At 39.1% G+C, this 20,141-nt stretch overlaps 1 protein-coding gene across 4 annotated transcripts in view; it reads right to left on the reverse strand.

Annotated features, from left to right (window-relative positions):
• CTNNA2 (catenin alpha 2) overlaps positions 1–20,141 on the reverse strand; it is a 790,749-nt gene that overhangs the window by 619,276 nt on the left and 151,332 nt on the right. For all 4 annotated transcript variants that reach the window (XM_084626180.1, XM_084626177.1, XM_084626178.1 and 1 more), the window contains one exon: positions 6,414–6,609. In XM_084626180.1, the coding sequence (XP_084482306.1) occupies positions 6,414–6,609 (196 nt within the window). The remainder of the gene's footprint in view (positions 1–6,413; positions 6,610–20,141) is intronic.

The following is a 20,141-nucleotide window of genomic DNA, read 5'->3' on the forward strand; positions in this document are numbered from 1 at the left end:
ATGTGAAGAAAGGGACTCAACTGAATGAGGCATTAAAAAATTGTCTGAATTTCAAAAGTCCCACAAAACTTCAAGAACTGATGTGTGATGTTTTCATTTTGGGGTGGAGGCAGACATAATTATTCTCTCATAGCATGCATAAAAAATCTTTTAAACAAAGCAGAATTTTAAAAATAATGTTCAGTAACTGATAGGCTGAACCTCACATGAGGTGTTATTCCATGTATATTGGCTATGCGTAAATCAGAGGAGTTTTTAATGCTGCATGATTCAAAAGTCTAGAGACCACATAAAATGGCAGTTGGAAAGGAGTTCAAAGGAAGACCAACATTTTCAAACCCAAGACACCTTTAAAAAGGTGCTCAATGCTTTTCAAAATCAGGCCACTTATTTGGGGACCAATCTTTAGGCACCCATATTTTAAGGCATTGGCTTTAGTCCTACTTATCTCAGAAATCATCATTAGACATTCTAATTAGTGTACAGTCATTTTGAGTTAGGACTAGAGATTATTTTCTGACCTGTCTGACAATTTAGTTAAATCTGTGAGGTTAGTCAAGACATGCATACCTGATATATAAACACACCTAGAATTATTTTTGTAATAATTCTGAGAGTGTGACATTTGCAAGAGACTTGAAAGAGCTGTTTTCTTGTTCCCAGAATAGCTGCTTTCAAGAACTCTTGACTTGTTAAACTGAAAGTGTTGATCATCAAGATGTTTTGCCTCATTCCTGCTGGGGAAAAAAAATCTTAATTCTTCCATTTTCTTCCAGTAATAATGATCTTATATTTGGATAGTCCTTTTTAACAAGTAGGATTCCAAAGCACTGAGCAAGCAACATACTACAATTGCTTCACCCATTAATGAAATGCATCCCGTTCCCAGCTGTTCAACTGCATACATAAGATACAGCAATTTAGGACTGGAAGGGAAGAATATCATATCCAGTTGAAACTGCAGGGGAAGCTTTTAGATAGGAACTACCCAATATGAAATTTAGCCAGGAAATCCACACACAGTACTCTTGCAAAACATACGATGAGATTTTTATTTCAGCAATTTATGTCATCTAGTTAAACGTGTCAGTTCATGCTTCACCACAGCTGGACTGTCCACGTGTCACTGTATTAAAAATGGCACATGGATTTCTCTTGATCAAATAGTAATAAACCCATTGTGTTTTGCAAACCCACAATCCACCCCATTCTTATGACAGACATAGAGTGTTAACATAATCTGAATATTTGCAGTGTTTCACAGAGTACTGTTTAACACCTTTATCTTTTGTTACACTATTTCTGTGGCTTTACACACACATACACACACCAATTTTTTTAAAAAGAGGCATGTGAGCAATTTGAAAACATGCTCATGTGCCATAAATAGAGTGAGTGGAGGGGTAAGGGAAGGATTCCTCTCAGGTGCCTTTAACTTTATGAAGCACAAGTTTACAAATCAAATTAGTATTAAACTAATATAAGGCACTGATAAACTGAGTAAGGAGCTCAGATATGATAATGGACATGCTATCTATGCTTAGATTAGATAGGCTTCATGGATCACCCTAAATCAGGCACACATGGACTAAGAAAAGCAAAACTGAACAGCTGAAATTGCCAGCAGTCACAAGTTATCACACAGCTCTTTATAAGTAAGCACAGTTATTCTTAAGATGTAAGTATCACAGAGAAAACATATTAAAAACAATAAAAGAACCAACATTCATGCTAATAAGTTTCCCAGAGATCATCCCCCAACTCCAATTTCAGGTTCTGGTAGGAGTCTAACACTTCTAACCCAACAAAGGGTTGTTGTTTTTTTTCTGTTGATTACAAAGTTCATAAACAGTCTTAGCTCAGAACTAGCGTCCCCATGAATAGGTTACTCTTTCCTTTATACCGCTTGGGCCTTTGATGTTGAGAGTATAGAATGGGTAATCAGCAGATAATGGTCCTCTCGTCAGGGCGTAGCTTCCATAGCTTGCTTTTTTAAATAGCCACAGGTATGAAAATTGCATTCACCTTCCCCTAGAGATTCTCCAAGCAAACCACTTGGCACTGTTTCTCCCCAAAACCCATTCTTGTCTGCCACATTGTTCGACATAGTCTTTTGAAGTTCATGACACTTTCAAGGGTTCACATCATATCTCCACAACAGAGAGGTTACATACAACCCCAGCCCACAATAATACATAGTCGCTGCATTTAATACAATGGATTCCAAAAATACTTAAACTTAATTCAGTAAGGTTTTTCAAGGATAATGCAGGGAATTGTCACAACTGTCACACCTGCTATGTATTTTACCTTTAAAATTCTTAGCTGAGATACAAGGTTACTTTTGAATTTCCAAAGCCTTATTGTAGTTATTATTTATTTGAAAGCAGGTGTCCTATAATAACAATGCAAACTATTGTAATGGTTATAAAATTAATTTTCTTAAATTTCTTTTCCACATGCTACTGTGAAAGATGCATATTAGATGAGTAGCTTGCATATTGTTGGTATATCCTGAAGTTACCATTCTATAAAATATGCAAGGTATCCTTAACATCTATTTAACCACCAACTACATAGTGAAGATCAGATTATAATATTGCTTGTATTTTTGTGATTTAAGATTATGCTAATCTTTGTGTTACACATTTAAAAACCAAAGAATTCTACATCATTGCATTATTTGGTTGATAATTATTAAATTGTTCACCATGCAAAATATTGATTACATACATGCTATATATACATGCTTCTTCTTTAAGCCACTATTCAGAGCTTAACAGATTTGCAATCTATTTTCCCTGTAATTTCATTACAGAAAAAAGCTCATCCTCCACACAGTGATATAAAGAATAACTTGAAGCAAAGTCAGCCTCATGGTTTTGCATCAGCACTGGTCGTTTAGGACACTGAACAATCTCCGAGTTTCCTATTTCCTGAGTCAGTGGAGCTCAGGCAAAATGATGAGATGATGTGGTAAATTACCTAAGATAGACTGTTCTGTAGAGTTGGACAACAGTTTTCAGTTTATTCACTGAAAAAATCAGTTCCAGCCTTTGCAAAACTATTTGTGAATTTGACACAAATTCTCCAAGCAGTTTTGTCCCACCCCACACCCAAATTTTTCAGAGTACATTCACAAAATGACGGTATTCACAATAGGCACTGGGGGGATGGGATCAGTGGTGGTGCCACCTCCCTCATATTTTTAAATTCAATGGTTAGGACAGGCATTCAGAATAGTCATTAAATTAGAGGGACTTGAACATGGCAGTCCCAGCTCCCAGATAAGTACCCTAACCACCTGGAATCACAAGCACTCTCACTTTTTGCCTATTAAAGTATTTTATAAAGAGGAAGAGCTTCAACAGGAGAGACTGAAAAGACTAGGCCCAGAATACTTCACATTCCACTCGTTAGGATACTCCCCCTCAACACGGGATTTGAACCTAGGTCCCTTACATCCCCAGTGAGTGCCCTAATCGCTGGGCTAAACATTATAAAGGGTGTGGGCACCACCTCTGCCTTCTCCCTCCCCATTTTGTGACTCTAGCCCTTTAAAAATGTCCAGAAACAAAATGTTTCATGCCAAACAAAACATTTTGCTCAACCAGTTCATCAACATTTTAAGCATTTATTGGTTTCAGTTTAATCTCAACTAATTTTTCCCCCTGAACAACCAATAAATAAAAAAAATCAGTTATTGACCCAGCTGTAATTTTCAGCTAAACACATTGCTACTACTGAATAAACCATTAGTTATTTGTACAAATATTGAAAATATAATGCAATCTACACCATATCAGTAGTTTTAATCACATGATCATCATCCAGGAAGCTAGAGGCATACTTCTCTTGGAAGAAATCCAGCAATCATAGAATTATAAAACTGGAAGGGACCTCAAGAGGTCATCTAGTCCAGTCCCCTGCAATCAAGGCAGGACTAAGTATTATCTAGACCATCCCTGACAGGTGTTGGTCTAACCTGCTCTTAAAAATCTCCAATGACGGAGATTCCACAACCTCCCTAGGCAATTTATTCCAGTGCTTAATTTCCCTGACAACTAGGAAGTTTTCCCTAATGTCCAATGCAAACCGCCCTTGCTGCAATTTAAGTCCATTGATTCTTGTCCTATCCTTAGAAGCTAAGGAAAACATTTTTTTCTCCCTCCTCCTTGTAACAACCTTTTCATAGAATCATAGAATAATAGAAGATTAGGGTTGGAAGAGACCTCAGGAGGTAATCTCGTCCCTGCTCAAAGTAGGACCAACCCCAACTAAATCATCCCAGCCAGGGCTTTGTCAAGCCAGGCCTTAAAAACCTCTAAGGATGGAGATTCCACCACCTCCCTTTTATGTACTTGAAAACTGTAATTGTGTCCTCCCTAAATCTTCTCTTCTCCAGACTAAACAAACCCATTTTTTTTTCAATCTTCCCTCACAGGTCATATTTTCTAGACCTGTAATAATTTGTGTTTCTTTTCTCTGGACTTTCTCCAATTTGTTCACATCTTTCTTAAAATGCGACACCCAGAACTAGACACAATACTCCAGTTGAGGTGTAATCAGTGTGGAGTAGAGTGGAAGAATTGCTTCTTGTGTCTTGCTTACAACTCCTGCTAATATATCTCAGAATGATGTTCACTTTTCCCGCAACAGCGTTATACTGTTGACTCATATTTAGCTTGTGATCCAGTATGACCTCCAGGTCCCTTTCTGCAGTACTCCTTCCAAGGCAGTCATTTCCCATTTTGTATGTGTGCAACTGATTGTTCTTTCCTAAGTGGAGTACTTTGCATTTGTGCTTATTGAGTTTCATCCTATTTACTTCAGACCATTTCTCCAGTTTGTCCAGATCATTTTGAATTTTAATCCTATCCTCCAAAACACTTGCAACCCCTCCCAGCTTGGTATTGATGACAAACTTTATAAGTGTACTCTCTATGCCATTATCTAAATCATTGATGAAGATATTGAACAGAATCGGACACAGAACTGATCCCTGTGGGACCCACTTGATATGCCCTTCCAGCTTGAATGTGAACTACTGAAAACTACTGTCTGGGAACAGTTTTCCAAAAAGTTATGCATCCACCTTCTGTTATCTCCATCTAGGTTGTATTTTCTTAGTTTGTTTATGAGAAGGTCATGTGAGACAGTATCAGAAGCTAAAGTTAAGTTATATCATATCATCTGCTTTCCCCCTATCCACAAGGCTTGGTACCCTGACAAAGAAAGCTATTAGGTTGCTTTGAAATGATCTGTTCTTGACAAATCCATGCTGACTGTTACTTCTCACCTTATTATGTTTTAGGTGTTTGCAAATTAATTATTTGGTTCATTACCTTTCTGGGTACTGTCATTCCCTGGTTGTTCTTATTTCTCTTTTTATGGATTGAAACTATCTTCGCCCTTTTCCAGTCCTCTGGAATCTCACTCGTCTTCCATGACTTTTGGAAGGTAATCACTAAGGGCTCAGATAACTCCTCAATCAGCTCCTTGAGTATTCTAGGATGTATTTCATCAGGTCCTGGTGACCTGAAGACATCTAACTTGTCTAAGTAATTTTTAACTTGTTCTTTCCCTATTTTAGCTTCTGATCCTACCTCTTTTTTTACTGGCATTCACTGTGTTATACGTGCAATTATTACTAACCTCTTTTGGAGAAAACTGAAACAAAGAAGTCATTTAACACTTCTTCCATTTCCATATTTTCTATTATTGTTTCCCCCCTTCTCATTGAGTAACAGGCCAACCCTGTCCTTGGTCTTCCACTTGATTCTAATGTATTTGTAGAATGTTTTCTTGTTACCTTTTATGTTTCTAGCTAGTTTAATCTTGTTTTGTGCCTTGGTCTTTCTAATTTTGCCGATACTTACTTGTGTTGTTTGTTTATATTCATCCTTTGTAATTTGACCTAGTTTCCACTTTTTGCAGGACTCTTTTTTTGAGTTTCAGATTATTGAAGAGCTCCTGGTTAAACCAGTGTGATCTCTTGCTATACTTCCTATCATTCTTATACAGTGGGATAGTTTGCTCTTGTGCCCTTAATAATAATCTCTTTGAAAAAAGTGCCAGTGCTCTAGAACTGTTTTTCCCCTTAGACTTGATTCCCATGGGATCTTACCTACCTACTCCTTGAGTTAGCTGAAGTCTGCCTTCTTGAAATCCATTATCTTTATTGTGTATATACCCTTCTAGGTCAATAGAAGATGTGTATTATCCCATCAACTGTGGTGCCAACTATGTAATAGTTGTGCTTATTAACTAGCAATTCTTGTTTTTCCTGCTAATACCCAATACTCCTCGCATCAGTATATAGACATCTAAGACATTGATTTGATTTCTCCCCTATGTTCTCTCATGTAGCAATTATAATAAGTTCAGAGTTAGGACAGATTCACTGTACATACCTTGTTTGCGTACATCCTCTACAGCAACAACCAATTCCTCCTTGAGGTCATGGCTCTCTTTAGCAATCTGTTCTCCTTTTTCCAAAAAGTTTTGGGTAGCTTGCTCTACCGAAGCAGCCAACACATGCGCTTTCTTAGATCGCCCTTTCTTTTTACCAGATGGCCCTTTGTTGCTTGTGTTCACAAGGGTTGTCACCTTTGGGGAGGGAAAAAAAAAGTTTTTAAAAAAAGTTTGCACAGCACTTTAATTAGTTGCCCTAATTAGTATGAAATTAGCTGTCCCATATGGAAGATCATATGATCTGTATGTGTCAACTTTTTTTTTTTTGCAATAAAAATAGCCCAACCTTCAGACGTGCCAAGCATGCACAGATTTGATTGGCTTTCATTGGAGCTAAAAGTGGTAGGCACCTAAATTCATAAATTTCAAGGCTAGAAGGGACCATTGGGATCATCTAACCTGACCTTCTGTAGAACATAGGCCAGAGGATTTGCCCCAAATAATTCCTAGAGCAAATCTTTTTAGAAAGACATCCAACCGTGATTTAAAAGTTGCCATTGATGGAAAATCCACCACAACCCTTTGGAAAATCGCTCTAATGTTTAATTACCCTGTTAGAAATATATGCCTTATTTCCAGTCTGAATTTGTCCTGCTTCAGCTTCCAGACATTGGATCATTGGATACCTTTCTCTGCTAGATTGAAATGCCCATTATCAAATATTTGTTACCCATGTACTTATAGACTGTGATCAAGTCCCCACTTAACCTTCTTTTTGTTAAGTTAAATAGATTGAACTCTTTGGGCAGGTCTTCACTACCCGGCAGGTCGGCGGGTAGTGATCGATCTATCGGGGACTGATTTATAGCATCTCGTCTAGATGCGATACATTGATCCCTGAATGCGCTCCCCGTCGGCTCCGGAACTCCAGCTTGTGAGAGGCAGAAGCGGAGTCAACGTGGGAGTGGCAACGGTTGACTCGCCGCCGTCCTCACAGCCAGGTAAGTCGACCTAAGATACGCCATCTTCAGCTACGTTATTTGTGTAGCTGAAGTTGCGTATCTTAGGTCGACCCCCCACCACCAGTGTAGACCAGGGTTTTGAGTCTATTCTTATGAGGCATATTTTCTAATCCTTTAATCATTCTCATGGCTCTTCTTTGAACCTTCTCCAATTTATCAACATTCTTCTTGAATTGTTGACACCAGAACTGGACACAATGCTCTAACAGCAGTTGCACCAGTGCCAAATACAGAGGTAAAATAACCTCTCTACTCCTATCCAAGATTCCTATGTTTATGTCCCCAAGGATCACATTCATCCTTATGGCCACAGTGTTGCACTAGGAGCTCATGTTCAGTGGATTAGCCATCATAATCCCCAAATCTTTTTCAGAATCATTGCTTCTTAGGATAGAGTCCTCCGACTTTTAAATATGGAATACGTTCTTTATTCCTGGGTGTATGCATTTACAACCACTTGTTTTAATTTCTTAAATATGGATTTAGGTGCCTAATATGAGGCTCCCAAGTTTGAAAATGTGGCCCCAAATGTCCAGAAAATTATACTGATAATAAGGAACAGAGATATTTTTACTGCTTATTTCTTGATCCATATCCAGCCCCGGTTGGGAGAGCAAAATGTTATTAACTCTCAAACATTTGAAGAGATAGTGTTAAGAAGCAAAGTACAGAAAGTAACAGTATTAAAGTAATGCCACAATCGAGCAATTAAATATGATGACACAAAAGTTGGCGGCAGTCAAAAAAGCAACACTTTTCTGGGATGACAAACGGTATTACTTATATTGCGGTAGTGTCTAAATTTTGGGCACTTTCCAGGCACAAAGGAAGATGTTGCCCCTGCCGCAAAGACTACACAAGCTAAAAAGCATTATTAGTTTTATTACTTCAATGTACAGGTACTATGGTGGGGCAATAGTTAATGCTGCAGTAATGGTCCCATTTTTGCACTGAAGACATTTTAACTTAAAAATACTGTTCATGCAGTCACATTTTTTTTTAGTATTAGGTCACACTTAGAATTTATTAGACAATTAGAATTTATTGCAAACATGTTAAATAACTTGAGTAAGAATTTTTGGAGATTAAGAGACCAACATTTAGAAAACATTGCACACTGTATCTGATGTGCCTTTCTGCCACTCTGCCTGCCCAAAGAAATCACATTACATCACAAAATGCAAATCATTCAAGTTATATACAACAGGCTAATATACTTTCGGAACTAACATAAGCATGCAGGGCACATCTGTTGATGTGTTCTGTTATCATGTGCTTAAACCCTGAACGAAGAAGCAATGGAATTACTGCTGAGTCAAAATGACAGGTGGATTTAAATAGCTCTAATCGGGATATAAAAGGTTGTTTGGGTGACCATAAGGGTACGTTTTCACTGCAGGGTTAACCTGGACTGTTATCTGAGAGTTAAACCCTAACCCCTCCCTACCATCCTCACACAAAATCTTTGTACCCAAGTTTGTATCTGCTTTGGACCTGGGCTTACTATGCCAGCTGGGGCTATAAATTAGAACACAGTTTTCTCCAACTCCCTTTGCAGTCTGGACACCCACACACAGATCTGGTGAACTCAGAGCCCATGTTTGTTTGTTTGTTTGTTTTTATTTTAAGCAGAATTTGAACTTTGAATTTCCATACTTTTAAAAGTTGATTTCACTGTTTATATCATGGTGGTACATCTCTGTAACCTAATTCCAGATTAACAAAGAAACACAATAAATTACTCATAAAAGATTAGTAAGAACAGGTTTCAAAAGCAGTTGGCAGTGAAACTAATTGACCTTATACTTTCAATAAAAAGATATTGCAGAAATTGGCATGGTTAAACTGAGGGCAAAGAATATGAAGCTGGGATTTGAGTTTAATTATACCCTTGACGGGGGATGGATGTGACAAAGCATGTGTGACCAATTGACAGTGCTGGCTAAAGCATTCTGATCTCCAATGTATGGGGCACATGACCACAGAAGTAGAACACATATAGACTAGCACTCACAGAAGAATTAGGTCTGTTGATGCCAAGCTACTTCAGATAATACATACACAGGGAGAAAACATAAATTAACGAAAAGTTGGACAATAAAGAATTGTCATCAGAAAGTTTCTACATAGAGAAGAATCACTAACATGTTGCAGCACTGGCAGCCAAAGACAACGGAGTCCAGCGGTTCAAATAATAAATTACTCTAATAACATATAGAATTTTTTGTTGGTAGAAAAATTGCTCCTATGAATGGGCAGAGACAGAGGATGCCTAACTTTTTCCTGTTCCCAAAACATTCAGTTTTCCATTTAAAAAAAAAACAAACAAACGTAACCTTGTTGATTGGTATAGTGCACCATTCTGCACATCCCACCAAGATAAAGAAACAACTAAACAAAAATTAAGTAACCAAAAATTAAATAATCAAAATCACCTCCACAAAAATTCAATATACTGATTTTTGTTGAACCTTAATGGAAATGGTCCGTTATTGTGGCTATAATAGCATAATATTAAGTTTTCATTAATTATTTAAAAGGAAATTATTAATTTTCAAAATATTTACCCATCCTTAGAGAACTGATATCAAGGAACTTCACTAAAATAATACACGTTGGGTACTTTTATTTCAAAATTTCCCCAACCACTGCAATGCTAATATGTGATGATACTGAGGGCAGAACTAGGTTATAAATTTTCCAACAAAAGAGTTTAATCAGAAAACGTAGATTTATAGAACTCAAAATGCTTTGCAGAAACATTATGGGTTCGATGAGCTTTTTGTGAATGAAAGGGAGGTTTCTGTGGGAAACCTGCCACTTCTTCAGGCTGCTCAGGTCTTCCAGGATCCTCAGCTCCACAGTAGCCAGATGTATCAGGGCTTCCAGACTCCTGGTCATGGATCCGGGAACCTGAAAGCCCAGGAGCCCCAGCTTTACCCAGGGCTCAGCTTCTGGCTCCATAAGCTTCAAGTTTCCAAGCCAAGTACAAAATATATCAGAAGGACAGAACAGGACATGCTGGTAGGGGAGTGGCACTATTTGTGAAAGAAAGCATAGAATCAAATGAAGTAAAAAACTTAAATGACCCAAACTCTTTCAAAGAATCTCTTTGTACAGTAATTCCATGCTTTAATAATAGGGATGTATTACTGACCACCTGACCAGGATGGTGATAGTGACTGTGAAATGTTCAGGGAGATTAGAGAGGCTATAAAAATAAACTCAATAAAAATGGGGAATTTCAGCTATCCCCATATTGACTGGGTACACGTCATCTCAGGACGGAATGCTAAGATCAAGTTTCTTGACACCTTAAATTACTGTTTCTTGGAGCAGCTAGTCCGGGAACACACAAGAGGAGAAGCAATTCTTGGTTTAGTCTTAAGTGGAGCACAGGATCTGGTCTAAGAGGTGTATATATCTGGACTGCTTGGTAATAGTGTAATTAAATTTAACATCCCTGCTGCAGGGAAAACACCACAGCAGCCCAACTCTGTAGCATTTAATTTCAGAAAGGGGGACTACACAAAAATAAGTTAATTAAACAGAAATTAAAAGGTATAGTGCCAAAAGTGAAATCCCTGCAAGCTGCATGGAAACTTTAAAACCACCCATAATAGAGGTTCAACTTAGATGTATACCCCAAATTAAAAAAACATATTAAGAGAACCAAAAAAGTACCACCGTGGCTAAACAACAAAGTAAAAGAAGCAGTGAGAGGCAAAAAAAAAAAATGGAAATTAAATCCTAGCGAGGAAAATAGAAAGGAGCATAAACTTTGGCAAATGAATTGTAAAAAATATAATTAGGAAGGCCAAAAAAGAATTTCAAGAACAGCTAGCCAAAGACTCAAAAAGTAATAGCAACAAAAAAAAAAAAAAAGTACATCATAAGCAGGAAGCCTGCTAAACAACCAATGGGGCCAGTGGATGGTAAAAATGTTAAAGGAGCACTCAAGGATGATAAGGCCATTGTGGAGAAACTAAATGAATTCTTTCCATCAGTCTTCATGGCTGAGGATATGAGGGAGATTCCCATCCTTAGCTATTCTTTTTAGGTGACAAATCTGAGGAACTGTCCCAGATTGAGGTGTCATTAGAGGAGGTTTGGAACAAATTGATAAACTAAATAGTAACAAGTCACCAGGCCTAGATGGTATTCACCCAAGAAGTCTGAAGGAATTCAAATGTGACATTGCTGAACTACTAACTGTAGTTTGTAACTATCATTTAAATCAGCTTCTGTACCAAAGGAGTGGAGGATAGCTAATGTGAAGCCAATTTTTAGAAAAGGGCTCCAGAGGTGATCCCAGCAATTATAGGCTGGTAAGCCTGACTTCAGTACTGGGCAAACCGGTTGAAACTATAGTAAAGAACAAAATGGCTCCAGGGAGACTCTTCCAAGCATGATCTGTTTGAAATGTCATGTTAAATGTAGTGGGGCTGGCTCTGTCTGATATTAAGTCTGTCTGGTAAACTGCCAGAGAAAGACGCACACGGAAAACCCCAAAACCACAAGCCTGCAGGTCTTGACTGACTAAAGATACCCAAGTGCTCAAAACAGCTCCTTATATGGCAACAAAAGGTCATAGCAGATGCAAACATAAACAGGGGCGGAGGATTTAGCAGGGAAATTAGAGGGCAATTATTGGGCCGAGACCGAGACTAGAACTGCCCGCCTGGGGAGGAGAAGGACTGATGATTACAATAAAGGGGAAACAGGTGGTTCAGCTATGCTTCTGCAGGGTGTAGCGGAGCTTCAACAGGAATGGAGTCTTAGAACTTTTATATGCATCCGATGAAGTGAGCTGTAGCTCACGAAAGCTTATGCTCAAATTAATTGGTTAGTCTCTAAGCTGCCACAAGTATTCCTTTTCTTTCTGCGAATACAGACTAACACGGCTGTTACTCTGAAACTTGATCCATAACTGAAGACTCCAGTCTCCGTGTGTTCCTGTGTGTCCCTGTTGGTTGTGTCTGAAGACATAGGAGACTCCAACATTAATCGTCATTCTTTACATCAGTTTCCCTTTTCTGTGATTCTTCTCTTCATCTCTTATATCCCTTTTGTGTAATTTCAAGAGGCCTAGAGTGAGACACATTAGAAGCCAGTTTTTTTCTTTGACAGTTTCAATTATTATGTGCCTGCAAACACATGCACCCACACTTACTCTCTTACTCCCTCCCCTCCTCCCCCATTAGCTATCTGCCCTCAATTCATCTTTTTTTCAATGCATTTTCATAGAATCATAGAACTGGAAGGGACCTCGAGAGGTCATCCAGTCCAGTGCCATGTACTCATGGCAGGACTAAGTATTATCTAGACCAGTCGTTCTCAAACTAGGGTCTCCACTTGTTTAGGGAAAGTCACTGGCGGGCTGGGCCGATTTGTTTACCTGCCGTGTCCACAGGTTCAGCCGATCGCGGCTCCCACTCACTGCGGTTCACCACTCCAGGCCAATGGGGGCTGTGGGAAACAGCGTGGGCCGAGGGATGTGCTGGCTGCCCTTCCTGCAGCCCCCATTGGCCTGGAGCAGCGAACCGCGGCCAGTGGGAGCCGCGATCGGCCAAATCTGCAGACGCAGCAGGTAAACAAACCGGCCTGGCCCACCAGGGGCTTTCCCTGAACAAGTGGCCCTAGTTTGAGAACCACTGATCTAGACCATCCCTGACAGGTGTTTGTCCAACCTGCTCTTAAAAATTCTCAATGATGGAGATTCCACAACCTCCCTTGGCAATTTATTCCAGTGCTTAACCACTCTGACAGTTAGGAAGTTATTCCTAATGTCCAACCTAAACCTCCATTGCTGCAATTTAAGCCCATTGCTTCTTGTCCTATCCTCAGAGGTTAAGAACATTTTTCTCCCTCCTCCTTGTATTAACCTTTTATGTACTTGAAAACTGCTATGTCCCCTCTCAGTCTTCTCTTCTCCAGACTAAACAAACCCATTTTTTTTTCAATTTTATACTATCCTATATAATCTGTTAAACACGGAGTCTGAATGCACATCTTTACATTATATCCTCCAATTAAAGATATGTCTTTGTCTTTCTATACCCATACACTTTACAACAAAGGGGGAAAACAAAGGAGGTAGAAGAGAGGAGATTCTTCTCCCTAGCTCAGAGTCACACCAGTAGAAAAGCTTTGTTTTGTTTCAAGTTGAGGCAGGGGTGCCCTAAATATATTAATATCCTCGATGAAGAATTTTTTGACACCTAAAAACATATGTAACAGAGTTAAAACCAGTTAACACAAAACAAATGATAATACATCATGTTTCAGAGCTGCTCCTAAATCACAGGTAGACATAAACATGAATACGGAAAATCCATTATTTATATCAATTTGGTTGTCAGTGGCAGAATTTTTCTGCACTGTCTAATACATGTATATAAAGACAGGTCTCCAAAAAGCATATATTCATCTGCTCTAGGAATTATTTTTGGGAAGTTCTATGGCCCGTGTTATACAGGAGGTCAGACTAGATGCTCACAATGACTTCTTCTGGCCATGGATTCTATGAATCTTTCACCAGTGGTTCTTAACCTTTTCCATACCAGGACTCCTTTTCTCATGCCAAGAACTGGAGTCTTCCTCCCATCCAGCTGGGACTCTTCTCTCCTTTAGCAATATGAGAAAAGCAATCTGGCTGCAACCCACTGGCATGTTGTTCAGAACTGTTGAGAACCCATAACCTAGATAAAGATTAATCATCTAGATCAAAATATAAATACAAGCTTTGCAGAGGATGATGAACTGACATTAGTATGAAATATTTTTTTAGAACCCTCAGGGCTGTTATAAGTCGAAAAAGGAGCACCATACACTAGGAATTACTGCTTTCCACTCCAGCATCAGGCTTTTCCTGTCTTTTTACATTACTGAATTGCAGATGAAGACATCTCAAACAACAAATCTCTTTTACAATGAAATGCTGATCTTTAAACCAAGATCATAGTTTCATTTATAAATGAGAGGGTTTTTTGTATGTCACATGCGTAAAAAAGACTTTTTTGGTATCGCTGGCAAAAACTACACATTTCTGGTTTGCAATAAATTTCACTATTTCAGAATTTGGTTTCATTCCAGCTTGGCATGGAGCCTAGAAGCTCTTAGAACTGCAGTGTTACCAGACTCCCAAGCTCCATGGCAGGGAGTATGGAAGCCCTGGCGTGGTGGTGTCACGCTGGAGCCATGGATTCTTGGAAGGGTCTCTGACAGCTGGCAGGGAACCCGGCAGGTGTCCGTTGCAACTCTGTCAAACAGGGTTGTGTGAGAACCCTGCCTGTGATAAAGCAAAATTTATCAAACCATTTTCATGCTAGAGGCACAGATTTTCCAACAATTGACCTGCACTGACTGCTAACTTTTAAACAATGGCTTACAAATTTTAAACAATGGACAGACAATAGCTACAAACGTGGAAGGCATGAACTAGCAACATCTGACAATTATCAAAACAAAGGCAAGTCATTGCTAGTAGGTTTTTATGCAGAGGGTTGATAATTCCCATAACAACAAAGTAACATCATTCACCTTTGAACAAAGGAGAGATTTGGAGTCTAACTGCAGCCTGAGATCAATCTCATACATACTTTTACTCTACTGAACATGACAATGAAGAGGAAAAAATAAATACTTAGAACACACAAAACCCCTCTCCCCCCAAGGTTGGCTACTATTCCAATAACTCATTATCCTCATCACCATGGCAAATCCCAAAGGAATATAGTCTCCTTGCAAATTAAGGACTACTCAGATTGCTCTCTGGCAAGGTGCTTATGGTAGTCTGATTATGTTTAATTTATGTCTCTCACTGGCAATTCTGTTACACCACTGAAGCTTTTGACACACACACAATCAACAGTCATGTAACAGTGTTCCTTGGTGCAAAAGTTTCTGAATTTGCAGGTCTTTCATTCCTATAGTATATCCATACCAAGGAAACTGCCAAAACTACGCCAAGGAGGAGGTGATTGTTGGTTTCAGCTTCAAATATTCTCACTTTGGATCTTGTCCTGCCACTTGATATGGAGCAGCTGATGGAAACAACAAGAATCAGAAATGTCAATCTGGTGTTCGTCAGCCTCCCTCAGCACCCTTCCATGCAACAGAGTTGGTGTAACTGTGATTCCATAGATCCACAGCTTTGTAGCAAGCTGTCATGATTGGGCAGTGAGCAGCCAGATCTAGCTTGAGTCTGCAGTCCCAAGAGAAGAATCAGGCTGGGTCAGGATACCAGGAGGTCAGAGTCATGAAACAAACTGGAGATCAGAACCATGAATCAAATGCCAGGAGTCATACCAGGTTTGGATGATAGAAAATCAAGCCAGTGGAGTAGGAGCGGGAGCAAAGAAGCACAAGGCACAGAGTCTAGAAGAGGGTGGACCCCAGTTGTTTGGACAGCTTCCTGTTCCTGCTGCTGGCTTAAATAGGTACAATCTTGATGTCATGAGATCCCTACAGAGACCAAGGAAGGGCCTAAAACATGGAGGCAGCTGCTGCTATATGACTGTCCAAATCTTTTGAACATCCTCCACCATTCTCTCTGATGCCTCCCAAGTATTTGACACCTGCCATCTGCTCAATGTCCCTTCCAGACAAGTTAATACTGAGCTGGAAGCTATGCTATGGTAATGACCAGAGCTTAGTTTTATCTGGATTAATAACCAGAGCAATGCACACTGTTTTGGGCCAGACCAGATTAACTATCAGCTGCATCAAATCATCAAACTAAGCCAACAAGACAAAGTCACAGATGTATTCAAGATCTTGAAGCAGAAAGGTGTTCGCCCCAATGCAATTTACAGCTGACTCCTCAAGCTTATCCATCAACCAATTTATGTTGATACTGAACAATAGTGAGAGATCACAGCCTTGCCAAACTCTTGTGAAGATAGGAAACCATGCTGTGTATCTGCCATTGACTCAAATGCAGCTGTCCATTGTGTTACAGAGCTCTACCAATGACACTATTGCAACGGACAATGGAGGAACATCTTTAAATGTTCTTCCCACTGATGCAACTGATGCTGCAGACTCTGGCTGATAGAGAATTCAGATGGCGCTACCAGACAAGCTGGTGCCACCTTCCCTTGCAAATACCTCAAAGTTGAATAGAGGGTGTAGAGCTTGTGCTTGATGGCAGCCTGTTGTGAACTGACTGCCTGAATACATCACCAGTAACTCTAAATATATTAACTCTAAATAGCCATGTTTTCTGAGTCATGCAACCTAAGACCAATTTTGTGCTATCTACAAACTTTATCAGTGATGATTCTGTGATTTTTTCCAAATCATTGATAAAACATTAAAGAGCACAGGGCCAAGAATGGGTCTCTGAGGGACCTCACTGGAAACACACTCTCTTGATGACAATTCCTTATTTATAATTACATTATCATACATAGCCATTAGCCAGGTTTTAATCCATTTAATGTGTGCCATATTAAGTTTACATCATTCTAGGTTTTTTAATCAAAATGTTGAGTGGTATCAATGCAAACACCTTACAAAAGTCTAAATCTATTTTGTCAACACACTACCTTAATCAACCAAAGTTGTAATCTCATCAAAAAAGAGATATCACGCTAGTTTGACAGAATCTTCTTGCCATAAACAAAGGCTGATTGGCATAAATTAAATTACCCATCTTTAATTCTTCATTAATTAAGTTTCATATTAGCCACTACATTACCTTGCCTGGGATCGATGTCCGGCTGACAGGCCTATAATTATCTGGATCATCCCATTTACCCATTTTAAAAATTGGCACAACATTAGCTTTCTGCCAGTTTTCTGGAACTTCCCCAGTGCACCAAGACTTACTGAAAATCAACCTAAATGGTCCAGTGAACTCCTCAGCCAGCCAACTTTTGGAGACTGAAACATCACTGGGAATAATTAATCCAGACTTACGCACCTAGGCTCCAGAGATGACAGTGGTCTGGTCTGGCGTACTGGTAAGAAATGGCGTACCGTAAGCAGCCCAAACCACTAAGTCTTTTATGTTACTTTCACCCCTGCTAGGCTCCCTGTACAATGACTGGGAGAGAGATAGGCACCTAGAGAATGGGATTCACAAAACCCAGTGTGCTAGGCAGCTCCCTGCATAAGCTAGACAATGGGAGATCCCAAGGAGAGGGCTGTGTCCCAAGTTCTGCTCCTCTCAGGGACAACAGTACTTAAGGCTAGGCTGCATGTCCCTCTGCTTGGGAGTCTCAGTTGAAGAATCTTGCTGTTAGGTGCCTGCAACTTTTTGACAAGAAGCTAACAGAGTGGTGGTGGTGGGAGTGGAGGAGATATAAATCGGGCCTCACACTTGCGTTAGGCATAGGAACGCCTATCTTCTCACCCATTGTGAATCACACTGGCACTTAGGTGTCCAGAAGCCTAAAAGGGAGCAACCGTGCACATGCTTGGAAGGGGGAACACAGTTGCCTAGGAAACGTTTACTGCAAAAACCTAGGTGCTGATTGAGTTTAGGAACCTACAGAGTTTGGTGGCAGCTGAGCAGGAGTTTTGTGAATCTTAGTGGGACCTAATTCTGGGATTTAGGTGCCTAAAAGGGCAGTCACAAGTCCTTTTGTGACTCTAGCCCACTAAATTAAGACTTTTACTGGATTAAAAAAAGTGGTAAAAAATTAAGGTAATTCTTGTAAGACACGTTTATTTTATTGAATTTATTCTCTACACATATATAATGCATATTATAAACATAAAATTCCGGTTGCCAGAGATAAAAATATTAATTTACAATAGCATCTCTGAAAGGTTATTAGTATTCTGCAAAACATTTTTCCATTTCCCCCTAATACCCAAGTAAACATTTCTTGTTCCAGACAGTGGCATTTCTTGAACTCTAAATGGAAATGGTTGTATGTTATTCTTCTCTTCTCAAAATACTAATATGTCATCAATCTGCTAGAAACACTCAATGACCTGAATAAAGGCAGCCCTGACATTTTAGTGTAAGGACTTTTTTTCTCCTTCTAGATATAATGGCAGCCTTCCACCTGAATGCACTTATTGCCCGACTGATTATACTAATGGAATCACTCTGAGCATTGTTTTTTTTCAGAATGCCCATGGTTCTGAGAAAACTTTGTGTCGTCAGAGGGAAAAAACATGTTTGTAATGATATGTTTCCCATACTTTATCAAATGAAATCCTTTTGCAAGAATAAAGTTACAAGGGACAGTAATCTGGATATTATGATTCTTTAACACTGTATTTTCAAAAACAGACCAATTATTTTTCAGAAGTGACTGGTAATTGTGGTTGATTCAAATTTTGGGCGACACCTTAGTATGTTATATAGTCATATTCAGAGGTGCTAAGCACCTACAACTCCAACCTTTCAGGATTCGCTCCTAATACAGAAACAATTCAAAATTTTAAAAATGCCCATAGAAAAAAATGTTAAACGTAGTCCAGTGGTCCTCCTACCTCTCTAACCAACATTTCTTTCCCCTCACATCCATCTGACACACTTTGAAACTAGGTAAATAACTCTAGAAATAAGAGATGGAAAAGTCCTGTTACGAATCTATCAACTGACCAATACAAGATCATTCCCTACTCTATATTTTCTAGTGTTTTGTCTGGTCTGGATTTAATTGTCCTATGTGACGGGGCTCCCTCCATTTAAATTTGGAGACAACGTCACAGTCTAATGTATTTCACAATCAGGACTGATATTCCACTTAAAGTTTCCTCTTCTCAAGGTCATCCTGAAGAGTGATTGTGAAAAATGACATCCTGCCATTCTAGATTTCTTGGTTCTCAACTGCTCACACATTAAATTTACAAGTTTATAAGTAATGTGTGGTTTTATTTGCTTGTTTTATAAACTTTCAGCTCTGCATACTGTAACTCACCCTAGGATCTGGAAGTCAAGCTGTGCTCTTTCTGGGTTCATTACCAGTCATCCATAATAACGCTTACCCAACTGAGAAGCATTAGATGCTAGGAGAAGGTAAAAGCATTTGAAAGCTGGTACTTGCATTCTGTTCATGAGCAAGACAGAAAAAACATCTAACATGCTCTTCCATAGCTTTGTGGGCTCTGTAGTATTAATAGAAAAAATACAAATTTACTTTTTGTTTCTAAATTAAGCCAATACAATTCTGAACACATACAGAAAGAAGATCTGTTGAGTAAGATGTTGTGTTTTTATATAACTACTTTTCTGATTATAATCATGCTTCAATATTTCCAGTTACACTCTCTTGGTCACTTTAAATAAATTTGCACTCTCCTTACCACAAACTGTATTGTTTAATTTTTCCTGCCAAATTACGTCACAAATATATATAATTCGTTCTACGCTATCAGCTGTAAGATTCTCTGAAGATTCCAGGTATCTCTCTTGTCGTAAATATCTGTGTTATTGATTATTTTATTTTATACCCAGCAACAACATCATCTTTTTACTTAAAAAAGTCTGTGTGAATGTATTGTTCATGAAAGCTACCTGACTGACATCCATCAAGTTCTCCATATATCCAGCTAACATGTCCATGTAGTGTAAACTTCCCCACACTGCAAAGCCAGCATGCCTCAGTCTTGATCAAGCGAAAGTCCCTTCACAGGTAAGATGGTTGTTCTGTAGTTATGGCTAAAGCTAAGATTTAGTCATGGGTATTTTTAGTAAAAGTCATGGACAGGTCACGGGCAACAAACAAAAATTCAAGGCCC

The sequence above is a fragment of the Lepidochelys olivacea genome, assembly GCF_965140295.1.
Source record: "Lepidochelys olivacea isolate rLepOli2 genome assembly, chromosome: 4".
Taxonomy (NCBI): domain Eukaryota; kingdom Metazoa; phylum Chordata; order Testudines; family Cheloniidae; genus Lepidochelys; species Lepidochelys olivacea.